The sequence below is a fragment of the Tubulanus polymorphus genome, chromosome 2 (genome assembly GCF_964204645.1).
Source record: "Tubulanus polymorphus chromosome 2, tnTubPoly1.2, whole genome shotgun sequence".
Taxonomy (NCBI): Eukaryota; Metazoa; Nemertea; class Palaeonemertea; order Tubulaniformes; family Tubulanidae; genus Tubulanus; species Tubulanus polymorphus.
The window spans coordinates 30,278,500-30,303,498 of record NC_134026.1 but is presented as its reverse complement, the minus strand read 5'-3'; the positions used below and the strand labels follow the sequence as shown (position 1 = coordinate 30,303,498).

The 24,999-nt window shown below is 37.2% G+C and overlaps 4 protein-coding genes across 4 annotated transcripts; 3 read left to right on the top strand and 1 right to left on the bottom strand.

Moving 5' to 3' along the window:
* Positions 1-4,228: 4,228 nt before the first annotated feature.
* Positions 4,229-5,743, top strand: LOC141900708 (gamma-interferon-inducible lysosomal thiol reductase-like). The gene is made up of 7 exons (XM_074787717.1): positions 4,229-4,411; positions 4,603-4,794; positions 4,893-4,967; positions 5,049-5,150; positions 5,224-5,361; positions 5,464-5,532; positions 5,608-5,743. Exons 1-7 carry the CDS (start codon positions 4,277-4,279, stop codon positions 5,665-5,667), a joined length of 771 nt encoding a protein of 256 aa, XP_074643818.1. The 5' UTR covers positions 4,229-4,276; the 3' UTR covers positions 5,668-5,743.
* A 694-nt stretch (positions 5,744-6,437) lies between these two features.
* LOC141900704 (serine/threonine-protein kinase mos-like) lies at positions 6,438-9,363 on the top strand. The gene is made up of 2 exons (XM_074787714.1): positions 6,438-7,997; positions 8,945-9,363. The coding sequence occupies exon 1, from the start codon at positions 6,753-6,755 to the stop codon at positions 7,968-7,970; it is 1,218 nt and encodes a 405-aa protein (XP_074643815.1). The 5' UTR covers positions 6,438-6,752; the 3' UTR covers positions 7,971-7,997; positions 8,945-9,363.
* Positions 9,364-10,313: 950 nt separating this feature from the next.
* Positions 10,314-16,926, bottom strand: LOC141900701 (acetyl-coenzyme A synthetase, cytoplasmic-like). Its single transcript, XM_074787711.1, has 16 exons — positions 16,602-16,926; positions 16,384-16,475; positions 16,008-16,111; positions 15,671-15,743; positions 15,251-15,326; positions 15,071-15,176; positions 14,719-14,834; positions 14,442-14,634; positions 13,961-14,094; positions 13,746-13,878; positions 13,610-13,666; positions 13,435-13,515; positions 13,135-13,243; positions 12,796-12,995; positions 12,583-12,628; positions 10,314-12,498 (listed from the first exon to the last, which is right to left on the bottom strand). Exons 1-16 carry the CDS (start codon positions 16,895-16,897, stop codon positions 12,296-12,298), a joined length of 2,019 nt encoding a protein of 672 aa, XP_074643812.1. The 5' UTR covers positions 16,898-16,926; the 3' UTR covers positions 10,314-12,295.
* A 113-nt stretch (positions 16,927-17,039) lies between these two features.
* On the top strand, positions 17,040-19,138 carry LOC141900709 (polycomb group RING finger protein 3-like). The gene is made up of 8 exons (XM_074787718.1): positions 17,040-17,152; positions 17,378-17,544; positions 17,670-17,766; positions 17,847-17,902; positions 17,996-18,061; positions 18,142-18,368; positions 18,468-18,548; positions 18,738-19,138. The coding sequence occupies exons 2-8, from the start codon at positions 17,421-17,423 to the stop codon at positions 18,783-18,785; spliced, it is 699 nt and encodes a 232-aa protein (XP_074643819.1). The 5' UTR covers positions 17,040-17,152; positions 17,378-17,420; the 3' UTR covers positions 18,786-19,138.
* Positions 19,139-24,999: the final 5,861 nt, after the last annotated feature.

The window sequence follows — 24,999 nt, the reverse complement described above, 5'->3', positions numbered from 1 at the left end:
ATAGTGATCCTGAATTTCCTGACGGTTGATGAATGATTAATAAAAAAAGAAAATCACATGTTTTCGGATCCTGGAGTCAAAGAGAAAAACGAAAGTACCGTAAAGTACTAGTGCTACTTTTCAGCGGTATCTAAAAAGTTGGTCCCATAATGTGACGGGTATCTGGATATGAACTAAACAGCCGTGCGGTTCCTGACTAAACTATCAACTAAACCGCAGTCCAGTTATTGACTAAAATATGGACTAAACCATAGTACACTAAAATATGGACTACACCGCAGTCCAGTTATTGACTAAAATATGGACTAAACCGTAGTCCACTAAAACATGGACTACACCGCAGTCCAGTTATTGACTAAAATATGGATTAAACGGTAGTACAGTTATTGACTAAAATATGGACTACACCGCAGTCCAGTTACTGATTAAAATAAGGACTAAACTGCAGTCTGCTTCCTGACTAAATGGACTGAACCGCGCAGTCCAGTTACTTGATTTATTAAACATAAATCAGGATTTTCTATGAAATGCATTGGTCTGGAAGCCTACACAGTTTAAATTATTTATGTTGTAACTTATCTCTATTGACTGGAATATGAATAACATGATGAATATTTCACAATTTGGACAATATCTGGAACCGAAACCAGGAAATGAAGTTACTTCCTCGAGTTAATTCTCATCCACCAGAGCCTCTACTCACTATTCAATTCAATTCAATTCAAACTTAATTCACCATAGATTCGATAGCAAATTCAATTAAGTTTGAGAGTTTTCCAAACTTAAAAAGAGAATTGAAAGAAATTGACATTAGATGATATTAGATTTTTTAATTGATGATATTCGAAATAATTGAGATTTAGACAATTTGAGATTTAGGAAATCAAATAATGCGGAGATTTGAGATAAAATAATTGTGATTGTGAATTTGAGATCAAATAATTTCGGATGTTGGAAATCAAATAATTTGAGATGTTCATGAAAAATAATCGAGAATTTGAGATACCCCAGATTGAGATTGATGAAGTAGACTTTGTACTTACTCAAATCAAAAAACGCGCCGAGGGTTTCAGGGTCGAGCGTCAGCACCTCGGCGCGAACCAGCTTCAACAGTCCCGAAAAAAGGTCATATTTTGTAGACATATTCAAAGTTGAAGTTCAAGTTTTAATTGTTGAAGTTGTAATTGTTGTAGTTGTCGTTGTACTGCTGCTGTTGCTTTTATAACTGTTGCTTTTTTAACTGCTGCTGTTGATGCTGCTGCTGCTACTGCAATGTAAAAACAATCTTATAAAAATCAAGAAAATCGAAAATTATTGACTCTAAGAAATAGCTAAATCGAGTTTCTATTAAGTAATAATAATAATTAACATTAAATTATTTTATCATTATTTTCTTAATAATAGATATAGAAGCCAGCAGGATTAAGTTGAACGACGCTTCGAATGAAAGGTTTCTATGGATTCGAGTCATGGTTCAATAGACTGAGCTGTCTGTGTATTACACCTAGGCATGTCAACTAGCCGCTTTAGCGCTAGATTTGAACACCAGAAAAACTGCTTCCGAAAATTTCATAAATAAGTTTAATAAATTTCCTCAATAAAATCACAATAACGTCTTCATTATTACGAGAGCGAAATTGCAAGTCAAACGTTGAAATTTACTTCTAAATGTTAAAAACACCATTTGGACAATTTAGAGCAAAAGGAACGTCAAAATGGAAATGTCATAATTAAACACCTATATGATATAATCCGAACTTTCGGAACTCTTGAAATTGTCTTACATAAAGCCGTATGCGAAACCTAAGGTCTATATGTATAAAATTTACAAGTAAGATTGATAAATAAATTTTATCGAAAGAATTGAATAAAATGGACGACGTTTGCTTACCTGAAAAATGGCCGAACTGGAAGGAGGGATCAGCTGACCTGAGTTTTTATACTGACAGTGTGACGTCACTGATCCTGACCAATGAAAAGTACCAATATTACCGCCAAGTCTAGAAAATAATTTTCTGATGGGATTCGAACCTGATCAACGCCACAAAAATTCCATTTGGTTCAAATCCACGCAAATTCAATTAATATTCACACTGATGTGTCCTCAGTTTACCCCAGTTATCTGTTTAACTTAATCCGTTTGACAAACTGTTTAAGATACATTCTGAAAATCGATTTTAAGCAAACTGAACACATACGAAATCACATACGAGACAAACTTACACACCCGAGTGATTACCACAGATCTATGGTCTAGTGGTTAGAATTCCCGCCTGGTAACCCGGAGACCGCAGTTTCGAGTCCTGCCGGTTCGAACTTCGCTTTTTTATTTCACGGGACTTGGTAATTTGCCCCAACTCTTTTTCTTTTTTTTACATTTCAGATTGTGATGAGGGGTGGCCTACTCGGTGATATTGATTTGAAGATGAAATAATTTAATGGATCATGAATTTAGGAAAAAAGATTACAGCACCACTGACCCATGTTTAAAACAGGAATTTTGGCCTTACTGTTGCAGATGATGGATGTAATTTCAGAGGGTATAATTTGAAACGTCAATAACAGCAGTCCCAAATTGTGATCGATAGTGTGAGTGAGTGAACCCTGTGATCGCTCTCTTAATTACGAATCTATTCAATTCTTATTCTGCGCATGCAGTCGGTTTTTTACTGTAAGGTGCTGCCCCTATGTGTATCATAAGCGGTAAATTTGTGAACTAACTGATAGTTCAATTTTCCTACTGCGGCGCGCGAGTAATAAGTTAGTTCATATATTCACCGCCAACGATATGTATAGGGGCAGCACTTGACGGTTAAAATATGTATGGTTTCGAACCAGTATTTACACGGTTCGAACCCGGGACACCCCAGAGTACATCCTCTATTCAGCATCAGGGCCATTCGTGAACCACTTTCAGTAATTATTGGGTTCGTACCCGGGACACCCCTGTACATCCTCTATTTAGCATCAGTACCACTCTCGGACAGTACCCGGCCGGGCCAAACCCGGGAGACACCCCTGTTCCAGCATCTCAGGACCACTCTGAACCAGTATCAGTAATTACTGGATTCGAACCCGGGACACCCCTGTACATCCTCTATTCAGCATCAGGACCACTCTCTGAGACGCGGACTCTATTCAATCCGGACGCGTCCGGATGTCTCCAATTACACTCTTCCGATCACGCGATCCGGATGTCATCCGGATACAAGTTCATCATAGCATCAACAGGCAACCAGTCTAGGCGCTCAGTCTATTACATCCTCGCTTGCCAGGGGTCCGGTATCACTCCCGAACTCGCTTCCACCAGGTTAGCCGAATCCCTTGACGGGTGAAGATGGACAACCGTGTACGTTACCGCCGAGTCCGGTTCCGTGTCCGTACAATAACAACTACAAATGAATTTGATGAAATAAGTTGTATATTCATAATTTTATTTGAATCGAGTGATGAAATAAATTTGAATCGAGTGATACCGCTACCGAATCCACAGTGCTCATTTCACGACGGTCCATTTTGACAATTGTTTTGATTTGGAATAATGGAGCGGACTTATCATCCGATGGACTGGACTAGTGTAGCGGACCTATTCAATTCAATAAAGATATATTGAAGACAGACACATGAGAACACCCCATAAGAATACACGAAAAATTGATCCAATATAGATATTTATTTTAAAAGATTAGAAAGACACTAAAGTAACTGTCAGTGCATCAAGCGATTAGAGTATTTTAAGCGTTTCCAGAAAAACTCGTACCGGGTTAAATGGTGTTTAGCATGAAACAAAGACCTATGCCCGGCATTTAGACGGGTGAGACGAGAAGATACACAATATTCGTGTATGATGATAACGAGAGAAATCCCAGAATAAATTAAGCCAAAAATAAAAAGTTATTTTTGGCTTGATTTATTGTAGGATTTCTCTCATTAGATGGGTGTACTTGATGAAAGCCGGGCGGCTGCGATATGACCTGCGGCCGGTAATTTCATTTCTGGCCACCGGTGCTTGCTCAGGCGTTTTACGTATTAATGAACTATAACATTACCAGTTGTTCCGAAGAATTGTAATCTCGAAAGTAGTTTCGGTTCAGGGCAATCTGAAATCGATGTCCTTGAAGTGAAAACGTCTTTAACAGAAAATGATGACCTTTGATATGAACATTAGCTCATTTGACTTCTCCAGACGTTATCAGATAATAGTCACGCGCATTATAAAATCATTCACGTGGTTCTATTTTTTTGAACATTTTTTGTCACATTAGAAGCAGCAATCATGACGATGAAAGTTTTGTATGTTATTCTCTTATTTTCTGGTTGTTTCGTTTATTCACAGTCCGCAGCCGCGGTGCCATGTAGTTATCCACCTCAACAGTGGTGTGAATCATTCTATATCGCTAATGAATGCAAGGTAAATATCATTCTGTCTGAATGGCCGTTGACGAACGGATTTTCAACCCCCAATGTACGCTATTTGAAGGCTTATATTCCTTTAAGGGAGAATGCACGTAGTTTATGAATGGCCTCGTTTGTCCCTGTACTGCCCATCTTATATCTGACAATCTATCTGCAATTTTCACACGATGCTTTCTGATTTTCTAGGTTGTAGACCAATGTCTTCAATGGCTTCAAAAACAGAATCCTATCGCAGAGGCTCCAGCGGTTAATTTAGAGCTTTACTACGAGTATCTGTGTCCAGGGTGTATGATGTTCTGGCAGAGTCAATTGTGGCCAACATGGAATAAAATCGGACATATAATGAATATTACACTGACTCCTTATGGGAACGCTAATGTATGCTTCCATCAAAAATCATGTATATCTAATGTCTAGGTGTTGTTTAGGTCTCAGTATCAATTGTGTATGTTCGATGTGCATTTTTACTCCTCTAGGAACAAAGAAACGGTGATAAATGGGTGTTTGAGTGTCAACATGGACCTCATGAATGTGAAGGCAACTTATATGAAGTATGAGTTAGAGACTAATAATTACTGATGACGATAATTCTATGTTTAGTAAAGTAATCAATCTAATGCGGCATCTTTCAGACTTGCGCTATCCATTTACTGAAAGACTTCCATGTTTATTTTCCGTTCCTGAATTGTCTAGAACAATACAACTTGGATCCGATGGAATCAGCTTTACAAAAAGTTAGGTATTGTTTCTAGTAGAGTATTGCGGGCATCAGCTACGTAAACTCAAAGATGATATCTCAAATTTCAGTGCACAAAACAATGGAAAGTAGATCTATCTGCGTTGAAAAAGTGCTACAACTCTGCATTAGGTAATATGCTCGAACACGAAATGGCGCTGAGGACACCTATCGACCATAAATATGTCCCGTGGATTGTCATCAATGGGGTAAGCTACCTATCGCCTACATAAAGCTTTACTGAAACTAAACCAAATTAATCCAATATTAGTGTCACACTGCGTAATATAATAAACATATTCTATTTTCAGGTTCATACGGAAACTCAACAGCACAAAGCGGAAAGTGACTTATTGAACCTTATCTGTGATACATACACGGTACTTGCTAAAATCCTATACAATCACGACACAAAACTCTATTCATTTATCACCATCTTATTTTCTTTCTTTCAGGGACCAAAGCCTTCCGGTTGTACTAAACAATTCGTACACCGAAGTCAAAATAATGTTTAAGAGGAAAAAATGTAGCTTTCGAAATTCATCAAAATTATGTGCATCTTATCAATTAGATTCCATCATGATGACTCGAAAAATCGTTTATCATTTTTTTGAGGATGTTAAAATTTTTTCACTGAAACAAACAACAAATTAATGCCCTTATTGGATACTCAGAGGAACCTCGTTACAACGCCAACTTCAGGAGACTGAAAAATCTAGTCGTTAACCAGTTCGTTAAATCCAGTATGAAATCATTGAATTACGATGGAATTCTTAGTTTGCAATAAACGATTTTATGGTTAAATTCGAGGTCGTTGTAACGAAGTTCCACTGTACTCATTCTCTATACCTGCCACGGGTTTGATAGGATGTATGAAGGGAGGTTCTCTTACACCTCGTATTAACACAATGACAAATCTTTAAAGGAATATGTTGAGTCATTATATGAAATGGCAGCCCCTGGACTGACAAATATTGATTGCCTGTGATTATTATGCCGGGGCGATCGCAAAATATCTGCAAGAACAACACGGTTGATTCTGAGAATGCCCGCTTGATCGACGTAGCGCGCCCCGTAGATACTCTAACATCGAGCAAAACAACCACTCGTTGCCAGGATCGCGATGACGTTCAGACTAACGACCTGGATTCAACATTCTTATCTCTTCTAGAAAATAGCCAGTCATACCAAAATAGAAGCGCGACAGAACGCGCGTCATTTTGTGATATCTTTAGACAAACAGCATTTACATGCAAATTGCCCACACACCATTTCTTCATCAAACCGTGTTATTAATCACTCTAATTACACGAGGATTAGTTCATCTTAAGAAAGGGGTGGCTACTCATTCATCTGTTACCAGTTTTTAATATCGGATTATGATATTGAGAGATATTTCACCCTTGGAATTGAAATAATATCAAATATCGATTGAGTCGGAGTTGTTTGTGATAGGTAACGGCTGACAACGGCGGTCTAATAACAACAGCTGATCAGTGGCAGCAGTAACAGCCACACAGTCAGTCGATGCGGCGTGTTACTTCTCACGTACCAAGAACTACCGACATCAAAATCATAACATCGAATAATAGTTTCTATAATGACGTTCTTCGATCTTGTTGATCAGATCTTTCGGCAATTCGATTTCTACGCTTGCAACAAGGAACGGACAATTTCTGAAATTTCTCCTCGACGAAAGTGGAGAAGCGTTTTGTTAAAATGTTACCGTCAGATTAAGAAACCGAAACAGCATATGCTGTATTTGCATTTCTTCATGCTGAAAACGAAACGGATCGAATGTGAAATCGGAGATCCGCTGAAACTATCGACAAATCCTACGAATCTTCGGGAGAATCTACGTCGATCGAATCATTTTCAACCAGATGAAAATCTTACGCCAAATGCAGAACAGACATTATCGTGTCATATGCAACTACAACGGAGACTCTCCGAAAAGATCGGGCTGGAATTCATGGGTCGCAGTATCCGAAAAGATGATATTATTATCGAGAGACTGGTCGGAACGGGAGGATTCGGAGCCGTATATGAAGGTTGGACGGCGGGTGGATGCCGAGTGGCCGTAAAACGAATGCATTTGTGCATGAAAAATAAACAAGCGCAATTGGAGAGTTATCGAGCGGAATTAAACATACTGACCGTGAAACATCGTAATATCGTTAGAACAATAGCGGCAATTGATCCATTGGATGGAGAGCCGTTTTTACTGATGGAATACGCCGGCGAATTCAACTTACAACAGGCAATTAATGATCAATCTTATTGTTTGCCTGCCGAAAAAAGACTCCGGTTTGCCTCGAATATCGCAGACGCGTTAAAATTCGTCCACGACATGTTCATCGTACATTTGGACGTAAAACCTTCGAATATAATGATTTCGAGCGAGGAAGTTTGTAAATTGGGAGATTTCGGTTGTTGTCAGTTGATAGGAGGTAAAACTAATCAATGTCGTAGATCGCAGTTGACTGGTACATTCGCATATCGAGCCCCGGAACTATTACGCGGTGATTCACCCACCAGTCTAGCTGATATTTACTCATTCGGTATCACTTTATGGGAAATGTTAACTAGAGAACGACCATACGGTGCTGAAAACCCTCATGTCGTAATTTTTGGCGTCGTAGCTTACGGACTGAGACCGGCTCTTCCCGTAAAAATAAATCTAGAAATGGACCCGTTTGAGTCGTGCTATCACGAGCTCTTTACCCAATGTTGGGAACCAGACATTGACGAGAGACCGTCCAGCAGTGAAGTGAAAATCATCTTAGATACTTGGAAGAAAATTGAATTCGAATCATGACATTGGTTTAACCTTTGCTGAATATAGGTACGTGTGCTTTCAGTGTTCGGAAGAGATAGCCTGGGAAATAGAAAGTATATTCAATGATTACGATTAAGGGGTAACATGTTGTATGATGTTCAATTGCATTGGGAAAATCCTTGATAATGATGTAGGCCTACGTGCAAGTGTGTGTGTGTGGATGAATTTAACATTCACCGCGCACTGCGTGTGACGTAGTATGAACTCAGGGATACAATCAATCAGGAAATGAAATGTCATTAATAGTTAAATATAGCCCTCTTTATGACACACCGAATTAGACCCAGTTCTGAATCACGCGAGTGAATTGATTACTTCAAGTATCTCAGGTGCATCATAAAATTCATCTAATAAGTTCAAACAGAAAAGTGAAATCTGTTCGTGGGGGTCACCAGGGATCGGGGTTGGGGAAAGCAACCTTGAAATTCGAGTTCCGCTCATCTTATTCGTGAGGTCACAATTATGCATTTTCATTGGGATTCGAACTTAAAAGTCCTTATCAAAATGCTTGGAAAACGCATCTGAAGCACCTGATGTTCATAGTTTTCTTGAAGAGGATGCCCAAAGCCGCTGCTCTGGGGATTAGCTTGCTCCTTTGGCACCCGTGTTCCGTGATCGCCGATTTCGACCTCCCCGCCCTGAAGTTCCTGGTGACGCCCATTGTGCATCATATTTCTGCCCGCTTTATTTTCATGGTGCCATTAGAAAAAGGGACTGATTGATATTGCATCATCGGGGATTGCCACAATTTGATCCGCAAGAAAAAGCAAAACACTTTCGGAATATTGATGAAATACCTTTCACGAAATACGAAGCGTTAGTCACGAAATTCACCACGGATCGTGCGGTTAGAATTCATATACTTTCTGACGCCGGGGCTGTCTCTGCACTTTTAGTCACTGAAATGTAACCAACCAGAAAATAGTTTGTGACGTCATTAGTATTTTTTTCAGATTTACGGCAGAGATTTTCGGCTCTTCAGACGCTGTGACGATGCGTCCACAATGCGATAAACATAGTACAACTGAACTATTTGCCGCAGTGTTTTAGCGTTTTTTTTACAATGAACATTCTGCTGAAGAAGTGAAAAATGCCGGAAACAATTTGAAACCGAAGTTGAAACCGAAATGATGATGTTCTCCTAGCTGATGGTTTAATTAATCAAGAATGTTTAGGTTTTAATCTTATTAGATCATGATAAACTGATCAAAAGTCACAATGTCGGGCATATGAAGCTCAACCTCACAATCACTGTTGTGTAATTGACTACGCTGATCTCATGCTGCTTATGATGAATATATTGTGTTCTGACTGAAAATGATTCAAATGAAAAAAAAATGTTTTGCTCTAGATTTATTTTTATACATACATTATCTTTGTTAGAACAAATACATATTCAATTTAAAAACTCTGTCGTGCTATTGTTTTATTTTATTAACGATGTTTACAGCCCCGCAACTCCAACAAACATCGTCTGTTTTCATGGTCTGCTGTTTCCCCGGAGGGGGAATTCCGCTGTATTATTAAACTCGCACACTACGGAACAATTGTAAATAAAATGTGGATGTATCAAGAAAAAATCACGCGACAGTGACTATAAATAGCGCAGCGAACTCTATTTAAAACATCTAGTAAATAGAATTAGCGGGCGGGTCGTAAATACACGACCAACTGATTTACAGAACCCACTCAGCCAAAATTCAAACAAATTAATTCCAAAAATAGTCCGGATTTTGCTCAGAATAATTTGTTACCTAGGTGACGGTAAATACATTTCATAGATTAGATTTGCTGTTCAATTTGATATTATATTAGCGGGTAGAGAATGCCTGATCCAAATAGCGCGACGTACGATCGGCTCGAGGGAATACGATGGAGGCAGGTGAGACTAAATTCAGGAAACAGGTCTCGGATAAAAGCGGGTAGAATGAACGGAAACTGTTGACATCGCATGTTTCGTGTAGACGCATCAACATCAAATGAATCCACTTACAAAACCATTTTAACAGCACTTATCTCGATGTACATACTATGCGTCGTTATTCTTCTAATATTGGCTAAAGGGGTCAAAATTGGGCTATTCTCCCAAAACTACATTGCTCAATATTGTTCGTATCTAAAGGGGGGAAATATCAGAAGAATGATCATTACTCTAAACTACTTAGTCCTTAGAACGGACAAAGCGCGTTCACACCAGCAAGCTCCTTTGGTATTTTGAGAGAGAAAAGACAACATTGATAAATGAAATAACTTTTTTTAGTTTTAGTCGTTTATTCCACAATATACACTACATAATTGTATATTAAACATAGTTTAACCGATTCGAAGTCAGAAAATATCAAATTATAGTCGAATTTATATAAACTTTGTTCATTTTAAAGGCGGGAAAGATTGTGTTATAGATTTGAAAAAAAAAACTAAGTAGAATGAAATGAGACCATGTTTGGCAGTTTTTTTTCTCAAAAATATAATCCTTTGTACGATATTGTCTTCTCTGAAAAATAACAAGCTTAGGATAGGTGATTAATGAAATTGTTTTTAGTCTTCATTATTCCAAGAATACGAACAGCTGGGGTAGACCTACTGTTACCATTCATTCTATTCATTAGTTTGACGTCAGAAACCCAACTGATAACTATATTAACAGTTCATGTTTTTCATGAAAATAAAACATTGATTGATTTTACAGGTTAAAAAAAAAAGCTTTAGAAATATCGAGTTGTGAACGTTTTTTTTTTTTCAATTGAATCCCTTATAAATAACTTCACTGTAAATTATTCGAATCGGTTCAGAATAAAAAACACACAGCATTCATGGATAAAAATATGTCATTAACAACATACATGACGTGACAATCTGAAACCAATACAACTCTTACAATCATGTTCTAAAGCTCATATCTATCTCTTATGTATTAATCATCGGAAATCTAAGCACGCAGTAAATTCTAACATAACCAAACAGAGAGCTGTGAAAAACAGGTTGAAATCAGAAAACCACAAACATTAATCTATGAAGTCATGTCTAAAGTGTTTAGAGTCAATTCAATTCATGAAATACCCATAAGTCGAGGGCGTTATCAAAATTGGTAAACATTTTGCTCATGTTATTTAAATCATGAATGGCCTCTTGTGAGAATGACAAACTAAACTGAATTTGAAAATTCAAATGCTTCTAATCAACAAGATACGTTTAACTATGGACATTACATTAGAGTCCATAGTTTTACTATGAAAATAACTCCTCATAATAGTTCAAACTATTCTAAGTTCATTTGAGTTTTACTCATTTGCATATTAACAATTTTACAAAATATTTACGTAATGAAATATTATATATTAGCACACAGAAATAACACCTGGAATGTGCTATACTAATTATCTAATCTACCCAACCCTTGGTTTCAATCATCAAAAACATCTTTCATTTTCAAATTATCGATCGCAAAAAAGTGAACAAATCATCAACAATAGAAGAATTGACAGAGAAATCTTTAACAGTTGGTTGTTTAAGTGAAACCAAGTATCTAATCAGGGGCGGATCTAAAGGGACTACTTTGAAGGCCTTGCGTCACATTTTTGATCATTGAAGAGAAATATTTGGATGTGTACTATTATCAAGGCTTCACTTTTGAACATTTGTGGATGGCCTAGTATTTTTGTATTATTCCCAAGTAGTAAGATTCATTCAGAAAAAGGGCAACTCTAAATATATGAGGGCTGTTGTACAAGGCCCATTAGACCCCCTAGATCCGCGACTGCTAACATACTATAGAAAGTTGTTACAAACATCACAACACTGAGAATTCATAAAACTGTGATGAGTGGATTCGAGTTTATATATCTATCTATAGAGCTGCTGCTGCTGCTGCTGATGCTGCTGCTGCTGCTGCCAGTGTTTTAAATTCAAACTTCCTTATTCCCAGTATCTTACAAAATACAGAACAATAATTCATTCTGCTGCTGATACGTTACAATCTTCATCAAATTTCTACAAAAATACTTCCATTGCTAATCAGTTCACCGTATCCAGAGGTAGATAACACAAAAAGGCAGAATCAAATTCCTTTAGCGAACCGCAATTCATTAAAATAATCATTTAACAAATTTTAAAAGGAGTTCTTCGATATCGAGATGATGGATGATATGTGGGAACAGGTTCTGAAATCATGAACCGGTTCCAAGGTACTTAATATTGACTTCAGATTTAACTTAGTTAAACTGCATAGAATCAAATGTGAACTCGCTGACGACTGTCCTAGAACCGGGTCGATGATTCTCTTTTCGTTGATGTTGAGATTATTTTTACAAGGCAGATTTTCTCTTGTTGAACAGAACGTCGATGACCGCAGGATCGGCTAGCGTTGAAATATCACCGAGATCCTCGTTTACACCACGCGCGATCTTACGCAATATTCTACGCATGATTTTTCCTGAACGAGTTTTCGGTAAACCGGGCGCTTCTTGTATATTCTCAGGGCTCGCGAACGGTCCAATTTTAGATCTCACTACAATACCATCAAACAATTATAAATATACCGCAATGAATAATGAATACCTTACGAGGATAAAATCGACCAAATCATTTTTACCTTTAATTTTAAGCTCTTTCACTAGATTTTCATCAAAAGTGTGACCCTGGAAATAAATATATTTTTTAGTACAATTTGTATTTGTATGCGGATAAGTAAACTCCACAACACTTAATTCAACTTTTCCCTGATTTCCAGGTTAGTGATCACCCTGTCTCAGCTTTGATGACTTAACAAGAGTTTGAACAAATCAGTGAGAAAAATGAATCTTACATCAGCTAGTGTGACGAAACAGTAGGTAGCTTCTCCTTTAACATCATGAGGTCGAGATACGACGGCAGCTTCGACTACTGCTGGATGTTCAATCAACGCTGACTCTATTTCTGCCGTACTCAACAGATGACCGGATACATTTAACATATCATCAATTCTACCGGTTACCCATAAATAACCGTCTTCATCTCGCCTGGCTCCTACAGACAACAAACAACTCAACTGTAATCTAATCACTCATTCAATTTGCAACGAGTCAATGAAACACTGCGTGAAATTAATCAAATTTCAAATATCTGTGAACTTTTTCTTTTTAGTCATCGAACTTATTAAACCCACCATCTCCGGTGCAGTAATAGCCTTCAAACTTTTTGAAGTATGTAGTTTCATATCTTTCGTGGTTTCCATAAACGGTTCTCATTATTCCCGGCCATGGTTTGGTAAACACCTATAAATATCAGATTGGACACAGTTTTTGTAGGAAAATCTATAATAGAGTGAATTAATATTCAGGACACAGTTCCACAGTTGTGAGTTAGAGTTAACTCTGAGTTAAATTTAGTTCATTTTCAATGTTTTAACCCAGGGTCAAATCTTAACTCAGAACTGTGTAACTGGACCCAGTAATTTACTACTTACTAAATAACCTTCACCAGCTCCTTCTATCTCTTTACCATTGTCGTCTAATATCTTCGGAATGATACCGAAGAATGGAAATGTCTACAAACAGAAAATCAATCGAAATCTACATTTCTCGATTTCTATCGAGTTCAGCGAACGGTTTTAGGTAAAATTGCTCGATGATTTTACGTACTGCCGATCCAGGTTTAGTCGGGGTACAGCCAGGTAGAGGTGTTAGCACATGACCACCCTGTAAATTATAATTCAATATTAGAGTTATGACCAAATATCAACCATAATAAACCATTAACATTAATCAGTATACTTACAGTTTCTGTTTGCCAGAAAGTGTCTACAATTGCACACTTGTTTTCACCAACTACTTTATGATACCATAACCACGCTTCTGGATTTATCGGTTCTCCGACTGTGCCTAGAATTCTCAGAGAGTTTCGACTCGATCTACAATTAATTGAAATCAACAGCTGAACGTTTAGCGGAAAGAAGAACAATTAAGACACAAAACGGATGTTGAAACTCTTACTTTTTGACGATATCGTCACCAGCTTTCATGAGAGCTCTGATAGCAGTAGGAGCTGTGTAGAACGAATTCACCCGATATTTATCAACTATCGTCCAGAATCGACTGGGATCTGGATACGTAGGAACTCCTTCGAACTGAAAATGAACCAAAATTAAATATTAAGTATGATTTAAACTGTAACCAAAACATTGTAATACATGAACATAAACAGCAAATGAGCTATTTGGTATCATGATGAACTCGGATTATCCCTTGAATTTTCTGAGTAGTAATAAACATAGTGAAATTCCCGAGAGCAAAGGGATCATTCATTTATTACATACACATGAAATTTGACTTTTTCTACACCCTTTCCCGTACACAAAATCAGCCATTTTTTCATATACATTAAGCATTACAGTACGCAATTGCACTAACCCCTCCCCCTCCCCCTTAATGTGTACGTAATAAATGAATGATCCCTAGTGGCTTAAACTCTTACCAAAACACTGGTAGCTCCGTTAGCCATTGGTCCGTATACAACGTAACTATGTCCAGTGATCCATCCTATATCAGCTGTACAGAAATAAACATCTCCCGGTTTATAATCAAATGTGTATTTAAATGTAGTAGCCGTGTATAACATATAACCAGCGACTGTGTGTAAAACACCCTTCGGTTTCCCGGTCGAACCACTACAAAATAACACATCACAAACACAATCAAAAATCATTTCAATCGTCGTTATACGTCTTTAAAACATACGTAAAGTTGAATACCTCGTGTATAACATGAATAGAGGATCTTCAGCGTTCATCCATTCGACGTCACATGATTCCGATACATTCTTTACGACATTGTGCCACCACACATCTCTTTTATCATTCCAAACAACCTTCAATTATAGAAGACTTAACTGTGAATGAAAGTCTCGATGCAAATCATATCAGTTGCATTTAGGATGAACACAAGATTCGGCAGTTTTTTCAGGGTGGCCACTTTCCACCCATTTATAAATCCCCTGATTTATTTCTGTTTCCCTGAGTTTTCAGTATAATTTATTTCTGTTTTTTTTCTTTTGTGTTAATGCGATTTTCATCTAATAGATGGCGAATTGGTGCTTATTTTTACCTGTAATTTATGACACGGCCTCTTAGCCGGCGGATCATTATCGTTTGGTCCGTTTTCAGGTCCTGTCAGATGTTGTAATACGATGCAGTGATCAACTTCATGATTTCTGTATGAACAACATCATTCGATTAGTTAAAGAAATGGATGATTCAAAAACACGATCGTTCAAATCAAACATACTTAGATTCACAGATCTTTAAAGCACCGTCCGCTATTTCTTTCAAGTTGATTAATTTCGTTGCTCTAAAAACACCATCTAAATAAACAAATCAAATTCAAATATTACCAACATGAAATAAATAGAGTAGACTCCTGGCAGTCAAATCAAATTAATCGGGACCAGTGGTCAGGTTGAAATTTAGATCAACGTTCAAAGTCTCAGATTGAAAACTATAATTTACAGTTCATTAAGGAACTCGACAAAAAATAATGGAGTTCAACTCTCACATGAGTAAGGTTGGTCATCATTGACTTTGTTTGACTAGGGTTCACACTAAACTTGACCAATCCAGAATCTGAGCATAATTATTGTATTGTATTCAACGTTTGTTCTGACACTAAACACTTGTTGAAAAAATAATTTCTACAAACACAGCGTACCTGCAGTTATCAAAACTTTAGCTTTAGCATCGAGAATTCTTTCACCTAGCGCTGCTGATGAGTATCCTCCAAACTATAAATATATCATTTATGAAAATATATCAATTGATGAATATCAAGAGGTCACTTTTAGATTAATCAGTAGACATTGGTCTGATGAGGTCAGCAGACGGGACTGTGGTGGTCGTCAGTGAATAAGCTTATCTAATCTGTATGAATAATAGTCCATTATAGAACATACTCAAATTGTAGTTGATTTTTGACCCGCGTCATGCATGCATTTTTAAATCAAATATAACACGTATGAAGAAGTGCCCAAAACTTGTTTCATTCTTACCACAATGGAATGTATAACTCCTATCCGGGCACAAGCGAGCATTGCATAGACTAAATATGGAACCATCGGCAAATATATACATACTCTATCACCCTTCTGTACTCCTGCCAAAAAAAAATAAATTAAGAGTATAATTAACAGAATTCAGATTTATCATTCATTTTTGTTTATTTACTTTAATTCCTGAATAAATCAAAACAAATGAATTGATGAAGATTAAAAAAAAGTCCAGTTGAATAATTAATTACATTTGAATATTTCTATAATCGAACAGCAGCAGGTCTGGAGCAATGCTTGCGGTTGATAGGCCTATCACTCTGCTAAAAACTCAAAAAAACAAATTTACAAAATAATAATCAATATTATTGATTATTACCTTTTGCTTTTAAGACATTAGCAATTTTACAGGTTTCACGTAAAACATCGTTATACGTAATCTTTGCTTCATCTCCGGGTTCATTTCCTTCCCTAAAATGTCAAATAAATTAAAAACGTATTGATTAGCCTGGGACAGGTTTTTGCAAAAAAAAGGTCAATAGGGGGTCACCGGAAGGTCAATAAAGTCCGTGTGTATATTGTTTCATCATTACTTACCAGTAAAAAGCCACATTTTCACCAAGCCCTTTTTCAATATTACGATCCAATACGTTGTAACAGATATTAGTTATAGCGCCATCCATCCATTTGATGCTGACTGGGCCTTTTCGAACGTCGATATTGTATTGCAGGAATTGACCGGGTTGAGGTGGTGATTTCCAGTAGAATTGTTTAGCTATTTCACCCCAGAATCTCTCCGGATTCTCAATAGATTCCTCATACATCGCTCTGTACTCATCCATACTTTTGACATGAGCTTCATCCTGTATGGATTTAATCGGATCGAACATCATTTTATCAGCGCCGGTTCTAGCTTCATTAACCGCCATCTTTGTTTACGAGTGTGTATAAAACACGGATTCGATTTTCTGAGGGACTAAAGTCCAGATCCGTGTTTTATAGACTACTATAATTGATAGACGGCGCTTTCTACTATTTTTCGTGGTTGTTGGAAACAAAAAAGCGAAAAGTTTGCCAAATTTCTGTTTTAATGATCAGTATTTGACACCGATTTTTTATATAATGATTTAGAAAAGTTTCTCCTGTCAGTAAGTGACAAGTTTTTGTAATGATGCTTTTCCTAGACAAATTAAATGACTTAGAACCGGCAAAAAATGCTCTCTCTCTCTCGCTTTACCAATCTCTCTGCTGTAACTATCATCTGTCAGGAGCTCGTCGCATAAAGCTTGAGATCCTGAACCACGGTCAATCAAATATGAACCCGTCCCAGGTGCCCTAGAATAGACGTGAGTTGAATTGAATTTTTTTTTTAGTTTTCATTAGGAGAGACTCCTCGCTGAAGAAGCTGCTCTAATAATGCCGATGCGTGGAAAGGGAGAGAAGAAAATTCGACTTAAACATGTAAATCCACAGATTACGTGTAAATTATGTAAAGGTTATTTGATAGAAGCGACAACAATCACAGAATGCCTTCATACATGTAAGTATTCTGTCTTCGTTTGTACCAGAATTCAACTCATTGATTTGATGTGAGACTTAATAAGATTTGATATCAACATTAGTTTGACTCATGTAGATAAATTTATTGTAAATTCATTTTTACAGTTTGTAAAAGTTGCATAGTGAAATTTCTAGAGGAACATAATACTTGCCCGACCTGTAAATTAGTCATTCATCAAAGTCATCCCCTCAATTATATCAGGTATTCATCATCATCCGATGTGTCGTGGATTTTTGTCATCTCTTTCTCGTCTAACTCATAAGTAATGGCTATTTTTTTAGTCATGATCGAACGATGCAGGACATAGTCTACAAACTAGTGCCAAATCTACAGGAAAGTAAGTTATGATTTCAATTGATGATGCAAATATCGAAATTTAGCACGAATATTGAATTCAATTCATCTTATGAATTTTTAAATCTAATTGCAGAAGAAAAGAAAAGAGAAGCATCATTTTATAAAGAACGTGGTTTAGTGAACCCTTCAGAAAATTCAGGTAAAAATTGTTGAAATGATTGAAAGAATTTAATAGTTTGTAGGTGTTATAATGGTTTTTGCTGTTTTTCGGTGGATTAGGTCTCGACGATGATGACGTGAAAGTGAACTCGATATCCGTCGATGAGAATCAGGATTATCATCGTTACGATGAACAGGTGAATATCTGTTTAGAGGGAAGCGAAGAAACGTCGAGATGGAGAGAACTTAAAAAGAAATATATTCGCTGTTCATCCCATACGACTATAACTCAACTGAAAAAGTTTTTAGCTTTGAAATTGTTTAAAAACATGGAAAAATTCAAAAATGTAAGTAGAATGTGTGACATGAATAATTACAGATGAATTCTCTTGCCTCACATATCCAAGCACTAAGAAATTTCTAAGAATTTGTGATTTTTTTTTCAGGTTGATATATTGTGCAATGATGAACTGTTGGGAAAAGATCACACATTAAAGTTTGTCGTTGTCACCAGATGGCGCTTTAAGGTACAATTCCGCATCATGTATTCAAATTGTCACATATTAATTTTGGCAGCATGAAATTTTCAATCCCAAGGGGGCTGTCGGCTATGATTTCCTTGTTCATGTCAGCTATCCTTCTTGGATCTAATTCAACCTTAGTGTCGTAATTGACTACATTGACTTCATGAAAAATATGAATTCTTTCTATTTCAGGATTGTCCATTAAATCTAACCTATCGGCCAAAATTTGATATAGTATGAGACACGCTCATTGTTCTAGCTGGATTTTATATTTCTTAAAAAAATTCATTAAGCAATCAAGAATTTTCTCGAGTAAGATTTTATCGTGTCTTTTTGATGGATGATTGTAACATTCTTTTTGACTTTTTGTATGTAATAATTCAGAATAGAAAAAGGTTTTTTATATAAAGTATCTGCAATTACTCTGTACTACTATTTTATTCTAGTCGTTTTTCTGTGAAAGTTTTTTCAATTGCAGGTATAACAATTTTTGTAATTTTAAAAGATTTTCAGTTGTTCTCATTCGATGAAATCATTAATGTCTGTAAAATTCAATTGTCACTTCATTATTGAAACCTTGTTTAATATGTCGACCATAAAATAATTTTGTAAGTGAATAAAATAATTGTTTTTTAATTATAATTATCATATGCCTTTTATTTTTTTTAAATCGAGGAGACTGAATTCATATTGGACCAACGCAATACAGCTACATGTGTAATAGGAATTATTTATTACCCGTAGTCGGTGCCGCATGTCGACTAGATTAGAATAGATTTTACGTTTATTCATCCTAACAATAAATATAGCTACAAAATTGCAATTATTTACAAAGCAACATTTTAAATATCACACACAGGATCTACAAACATTATCCCAAAAGGTTTCATAGTTCATACACTTGTTAGGGTGAGCCAAACATTGCCCCAGTAAGTGCTGCCGCTATGCTCATCATTAGCGGAATTTTCATACACTAACAAGAATTTACTCTGGGAGTCGAGGTTATGTAGGTTGCCAGAGTCAGTTCATGTTAGTGTATAAAAAGTCCGCTAACGATGAGTATAGAGGCAGCACCGTACGGTGTACTAGTTAGAAAGGCAGCAGTTGATTGCCAGTGGAGTAATATAGCGTTCATTATTCGTGTCTTAAAAAAACCTTGAGCTTAACGGAATGCACGTAGGCCTACCCACGATGCGGAAAAACGATGTTAAGCACAGGACGCAGGGAAACGCTCGGAAATATGTTTCGTCTGGGCCGCGTTTCCCTGCGTCGTGTGCGTTGGGCTTCACGCAGTCGATTGCGATACGAGTCGGAATAAAGTGGTAGAATTGTAGAGACTGTGAGAGACGATTGTGTCGCATCGCAGAAAGTGATACGTCGTTGCCGGCGTCGATGGCCTGCCAGTCGTTACCGGCGAGATATGGCTGGCGGGCGGTCGCAGAGCAATCGTTCCGGTGATTCTGTATAAGGTCGTGGTAAAGCAGTGGATGATAAAAAAAAATAATGGCCATATTTCTAGACGACAAGGAGCTGTAGCGTGCCGAGCACAATGGCAACTTTTATCGTTGCTGTCAATCATTTTACTTAACGCAGATTTTTCTTCATTAATTCAATTACACACTCTGAGTACCGAACAACTGTGTACAGATGGCCGACTAGAATAAACCCAACTAACACGTTTAACCACCGATGACACGCGGGACATTTATCTTTTCAATCAAAACTGCTAAAAGATCTGTTTGCAACATAAATTGTCAAGTTTTGATTTTCCTAGCGGGCAATATGTTTCTTTTCGTAATTGGTTTGTTAAACGCCCAGCGATAACACAATTAACGAAGGATCCTGTCGAAAGTGGCAAAGTTGACCTTCTTTCAGTCGATAATTACGTGCAAAGTTTTCGTCGCGTCCCTTGACAGTAGAAATTTCAGCCGACAAAATGGGGATTCAGAACTAATTGTTTGCAGGTACAAAATAAGTGATTCATCGTCGAAATAACATTAACAGTTTTGAATAAGAGAATCGAGGAGGGGCAGCAGAAGCTATCGGCTGCAGCTCTGCATCTCGCATCTTTTTTGCGTGTTGTAAACGTCGTCGGAACCAGGATACGTCGGTAATCCAATTTATAATCAATTAAACGACGAATTACGTTTATTCATCAGCGCTAATTCGCAGGCAAACTGCAGTTTTTTCCCCACCAAATCAATTATCAGAAATATACTATTCTAACAGATCTCACGCACCTGGTAGCTCAAAATAATTAGCTAAAGAACTCTCTCTGTATTATAGGAAAGGTCGCTGCTATCCCCATAAACATCAAAATATATCTAGCCGAAAGGTGTTGTCGAGAGTCTAGTTTGAAGTGGTGGGGCAGACTTCAGTTCTGACAGCTGTCCTTACTAACATCCCGACATGAAACCTATCTCTGCAGCTAAATGGACGCGCTATCAAATATTGAAATCAAGTGATTGCCTTGAACACTTGAGGACCTCGTCATTAATTGGTTAGACTTTCAAGATCAATTTTAAACGTCAGAAATGTTTTCGCATAGCCATATGTCGCATGACTTACTGATTGAAAGCCAGTTTAGTGGCTTCGTGCGATTATTTCGCGACGGATTCTTCGTCTCATTAAACGGTAGTTTCACGGTTAATTGATAGAAGAAGATCCTCTCTCGTCTCGTAAAGCACTCGTCTGTAGCGAGTTGTGATAATGATGCCACGTATTGTCATAACAATAACTAAACTATTGACGCATTACCGAAAGAATGAGACGTTAGTTTTGAATAGAACTCCTGCGGTGGATTGAAGCCACGATCATTAATTACACGCACTAGACAAATGTCACCGGAATTTGGCGATGTCGCCTGCTCTTTAAGAAAAGCTCAGGAAATGATTTTTTCCGTCCATACAATGTGATTCTATTCTATTGTCGTTTTGCCGGTACAATAGGAGGAGTATTATACCGGAATAACAGCTCAAATAATGCAGACACTTTCATTCTCATTGATACCGCTGAGGTGAATATAACCCCCATGAATCTTATCTCCCGACGGGACCAGACGGCTTCTAACATGATGCTTCGTTGCGCAATGCCAACAAGAGAGATATGAAACGTGGAGAGCACCACGGACGTATGAACTAGTGAATGCAATTATAGTGTAATGCTACTGTTAATCTAATAATGTTTGATGATTTGTATCAAAAATTCACAATGAATTTTTGCTTGTATGTTTAAACTTTATCCAACTTTTGTTTCTTGTCTGTTTTACCTGTTATTTTGTGATTTATCAATTCTATCAATTTTGTAAATCTGATGTTGTGATGATGTCTACAATGATCAATCAGTAATTAATGATAATCATATATCAGATCTTTATTCACAAAGAAGTTATAACAAATTATACAAATTATACAGTAATACAATATAATTGAATAATTGAATTGAATGTCTACTCCACGTCCACTGGGACCAACCATGCACGGCCACCTTAAATTTGTAATTTCTTAATTTCTTATGATTATCGTCTTTCAGTCTTTATTGATGGGTTTCCATAACGTCTACAATGATTTAACATTTTTTCACTGTTTGGATTCGTTTTATAGACTCGGGTATATTAATTACTGTGTTAGATTTATTTCATTTCCAAATTGAGCTTAAATCAAACGATATAATAATCCAACAGAGCGGGGAGGTTCATAGTATACTGAGCGGCCCGAATCGTGAACGCATACGGTTAGAACTCTTGAAACGAAATGTTACACAATTCTCTCAAACTTTAAACATTGTAAATAATGTCTGAATAGCTTCATGTCTCATGGCAACAATACAAAACTATAGGCGCATTTTCTTCGCGTAACGATTTGGTATAAATCATGTAGAGTATGTTATCACATCTAATGAATAATCATCGTAATTATCTCAGTTAAATCCAATAAAGTTTTCGCCTTAAATTGAAGTCAAATTCGCTTCGATCCAAAAATAAACGGCGTTCCGGACGGGACACGGCGAATCACGTGGTTTTAATTGGAGATGTTTGGTGTTCGTTCTGTGAATGACGTGTGTGTCTTAAAATAGTTTAACAAAACGTTAGATTGTTTAACGTTCGTTACTCTGCTGGCCGCCTTTATTCAGAGAGCCTGCTCTAGGCAGTGTCACTAGGTTGCCCCCGGTCTAAACCAAGAGCCCTCCCCGTTTTATTCGGGTGTAATTGCATTTGAGAAATGGCCAGAAGACATCTGCTGGATGGCCGCCATTCTTGTTCATCGCGTATTTTCAAATATTTTCCTTATTCAGCGAATAAGTGTCTTACGGTTCAGAAATTGGGGTGCTCAAAAATGTCCGTCCCTTGAGGAGACATCTGCCCCGGATCACAATTACTTAAAACATCCCCGCCAGCGATTTTATTCCGGTCAATCAGTTTTACATGAAAACTTTAATCAAAAGCCTTGTCAACCAATTGTAAGCGCTTTAGGAAATAGAATAACGTTTTTTGCTTCATTAAATTCTCAAACGGTTAAGTTTAACAAACAATATCTCACCACCGAATGACGAGATCTGAACCGCAAATTGTTCGTAAGATTCTCAAAGAGAAATAAACTAACCAGGCGCGTTCCTTCTCCTCAGGATACAGTTCGACAGTTGTGAGTTAAAATTAGTTCATTCTCAGTGATTTTTGTACGAGTCAAAGTTCAACTTTCAACTGTGAAACACGGCCGTACTTATTTGCAATTTTATTAAGATACTCGCATAGCGTTGACGCTGACCAAGGAGAATTGCTATTTTCAGCATGAATCTATTTTTACCCGTATATTTTGAACAACCTCACAATTTTTAAGGAATTTCTGGTGAAATCCTTAGTTTTCTATTGCCGAGAGACTTTTTTTCGTCCGTTTTTCAAACGAACAATGGAAGTTTCGATGTTAACTTCTAATGAAGAAAACTCGTCTGAAAGGAGACGGATTCTTATTCGCTTCATTAGAACAGGTTTGAAAACACTCTTCACATAGACTCTTTCACGATGTCCACAAAGCTCTGGTCCATTCGAGTAAATGAATTCGCTGTAAAAGGGACATCTGCGAAGTTTGCATCGCATTCAACGAAATTACAATTACTTCAATGTAGAATTTGTGTTATAATCTGATCTGATGGATACCTTTATAGTTTGCACCATTTAAAGCAATGGATACGATTCAATGAAATATTTGCATTATGATATTAAAATTGAAACAAGTTTGATGTTGTTTGTGCCGGGAACTGACGCATGAAACACGGGCTATCAGTTGCATCGGTTTTAATCGTTTATTATGCGAGTTCACACGTACGGAAGGGCCGCGGGCGCGGGGTGGTGAGGGGTGGGCAATCTTTTTGTTATTGACAGGCGTTTAAACGGCTCACGGACTGACGATCATCAGTGAATTGTTAATCACCCGGAAAAGTGAAGATTTGAAATGAGCGCTGGTTTATTATCACTCAGTTCCACCCGCTCCGTTCACTGCCTCGAGAGTAATAGTGACCAAGCGAAATAAAAACCATCTTTACAATCAGACCGTGATCCTGAATAAATGGATATTCTGTTTGGTTTACTTATTAGTGTATCCCCTTTTTTGGTTTCAGTCTTTTGAATTGGGAATGTGTTTCTTCACGTGTAGATTTGATACATCAAACATATTTTCATATCGTGAAATGCTTGAATTGAAAAATAGAAATCATTCATTCTATCAGGGATAGAGACGTTATCCACTAACAACAGCTGGAATTGAAAATCACGTTTAAAATTGCATAACGAATTATGGCGTTAGACGGGAATTCATAGAAACCTGGAGTCTGAGGTTAGAAAAATATGTGACCACACTTGAGAGAGTGATGTGTCGACATGACTGGTCACCGCACCGTAGGAGGGTTTTAACACGTTCTATTTCAAGTGGTTGACACTTCCACCTGTTTTGACTTGACTTCTGATTTCTAACGAAATTCACACGTTTTCGCCCCATTGACGATCATTGAATAATGTGAAATCGTCTTGCAGTGCGGAGATCATAGTGTTATCACCTGCTGTTTTGTTTATGGTATTTTTCATTGTTCTTTAATAAACGCATTTTCTTATACATGGACACCCGACGTTCAAACGCTTCCTAAGTTGCCCACCCGCGATATAACTCCGTCGAGTCAAACCGTCGCAATTCGTCGCCGATCAAATCTTATAACGATTCTTGATTGAATAAATGTGAAAACACGAACGTTCATTTTCTCACAAAAACAAACGATACGTTTTCATTGTTTTCATCGACATTTTCTAAGTTCTTCTAATTCTTCACGCGACGCAGAAAAATGTCAATGAAATATTTCTCCAGAGGAATTTTTTCTCATATATAGATGATCTGCTCACATTTTGAATTTGTGTGTGTTTTTATAAGGCGATATTTTTTCTCTAGAAAATGTAGCGGTGAAAGCGAAC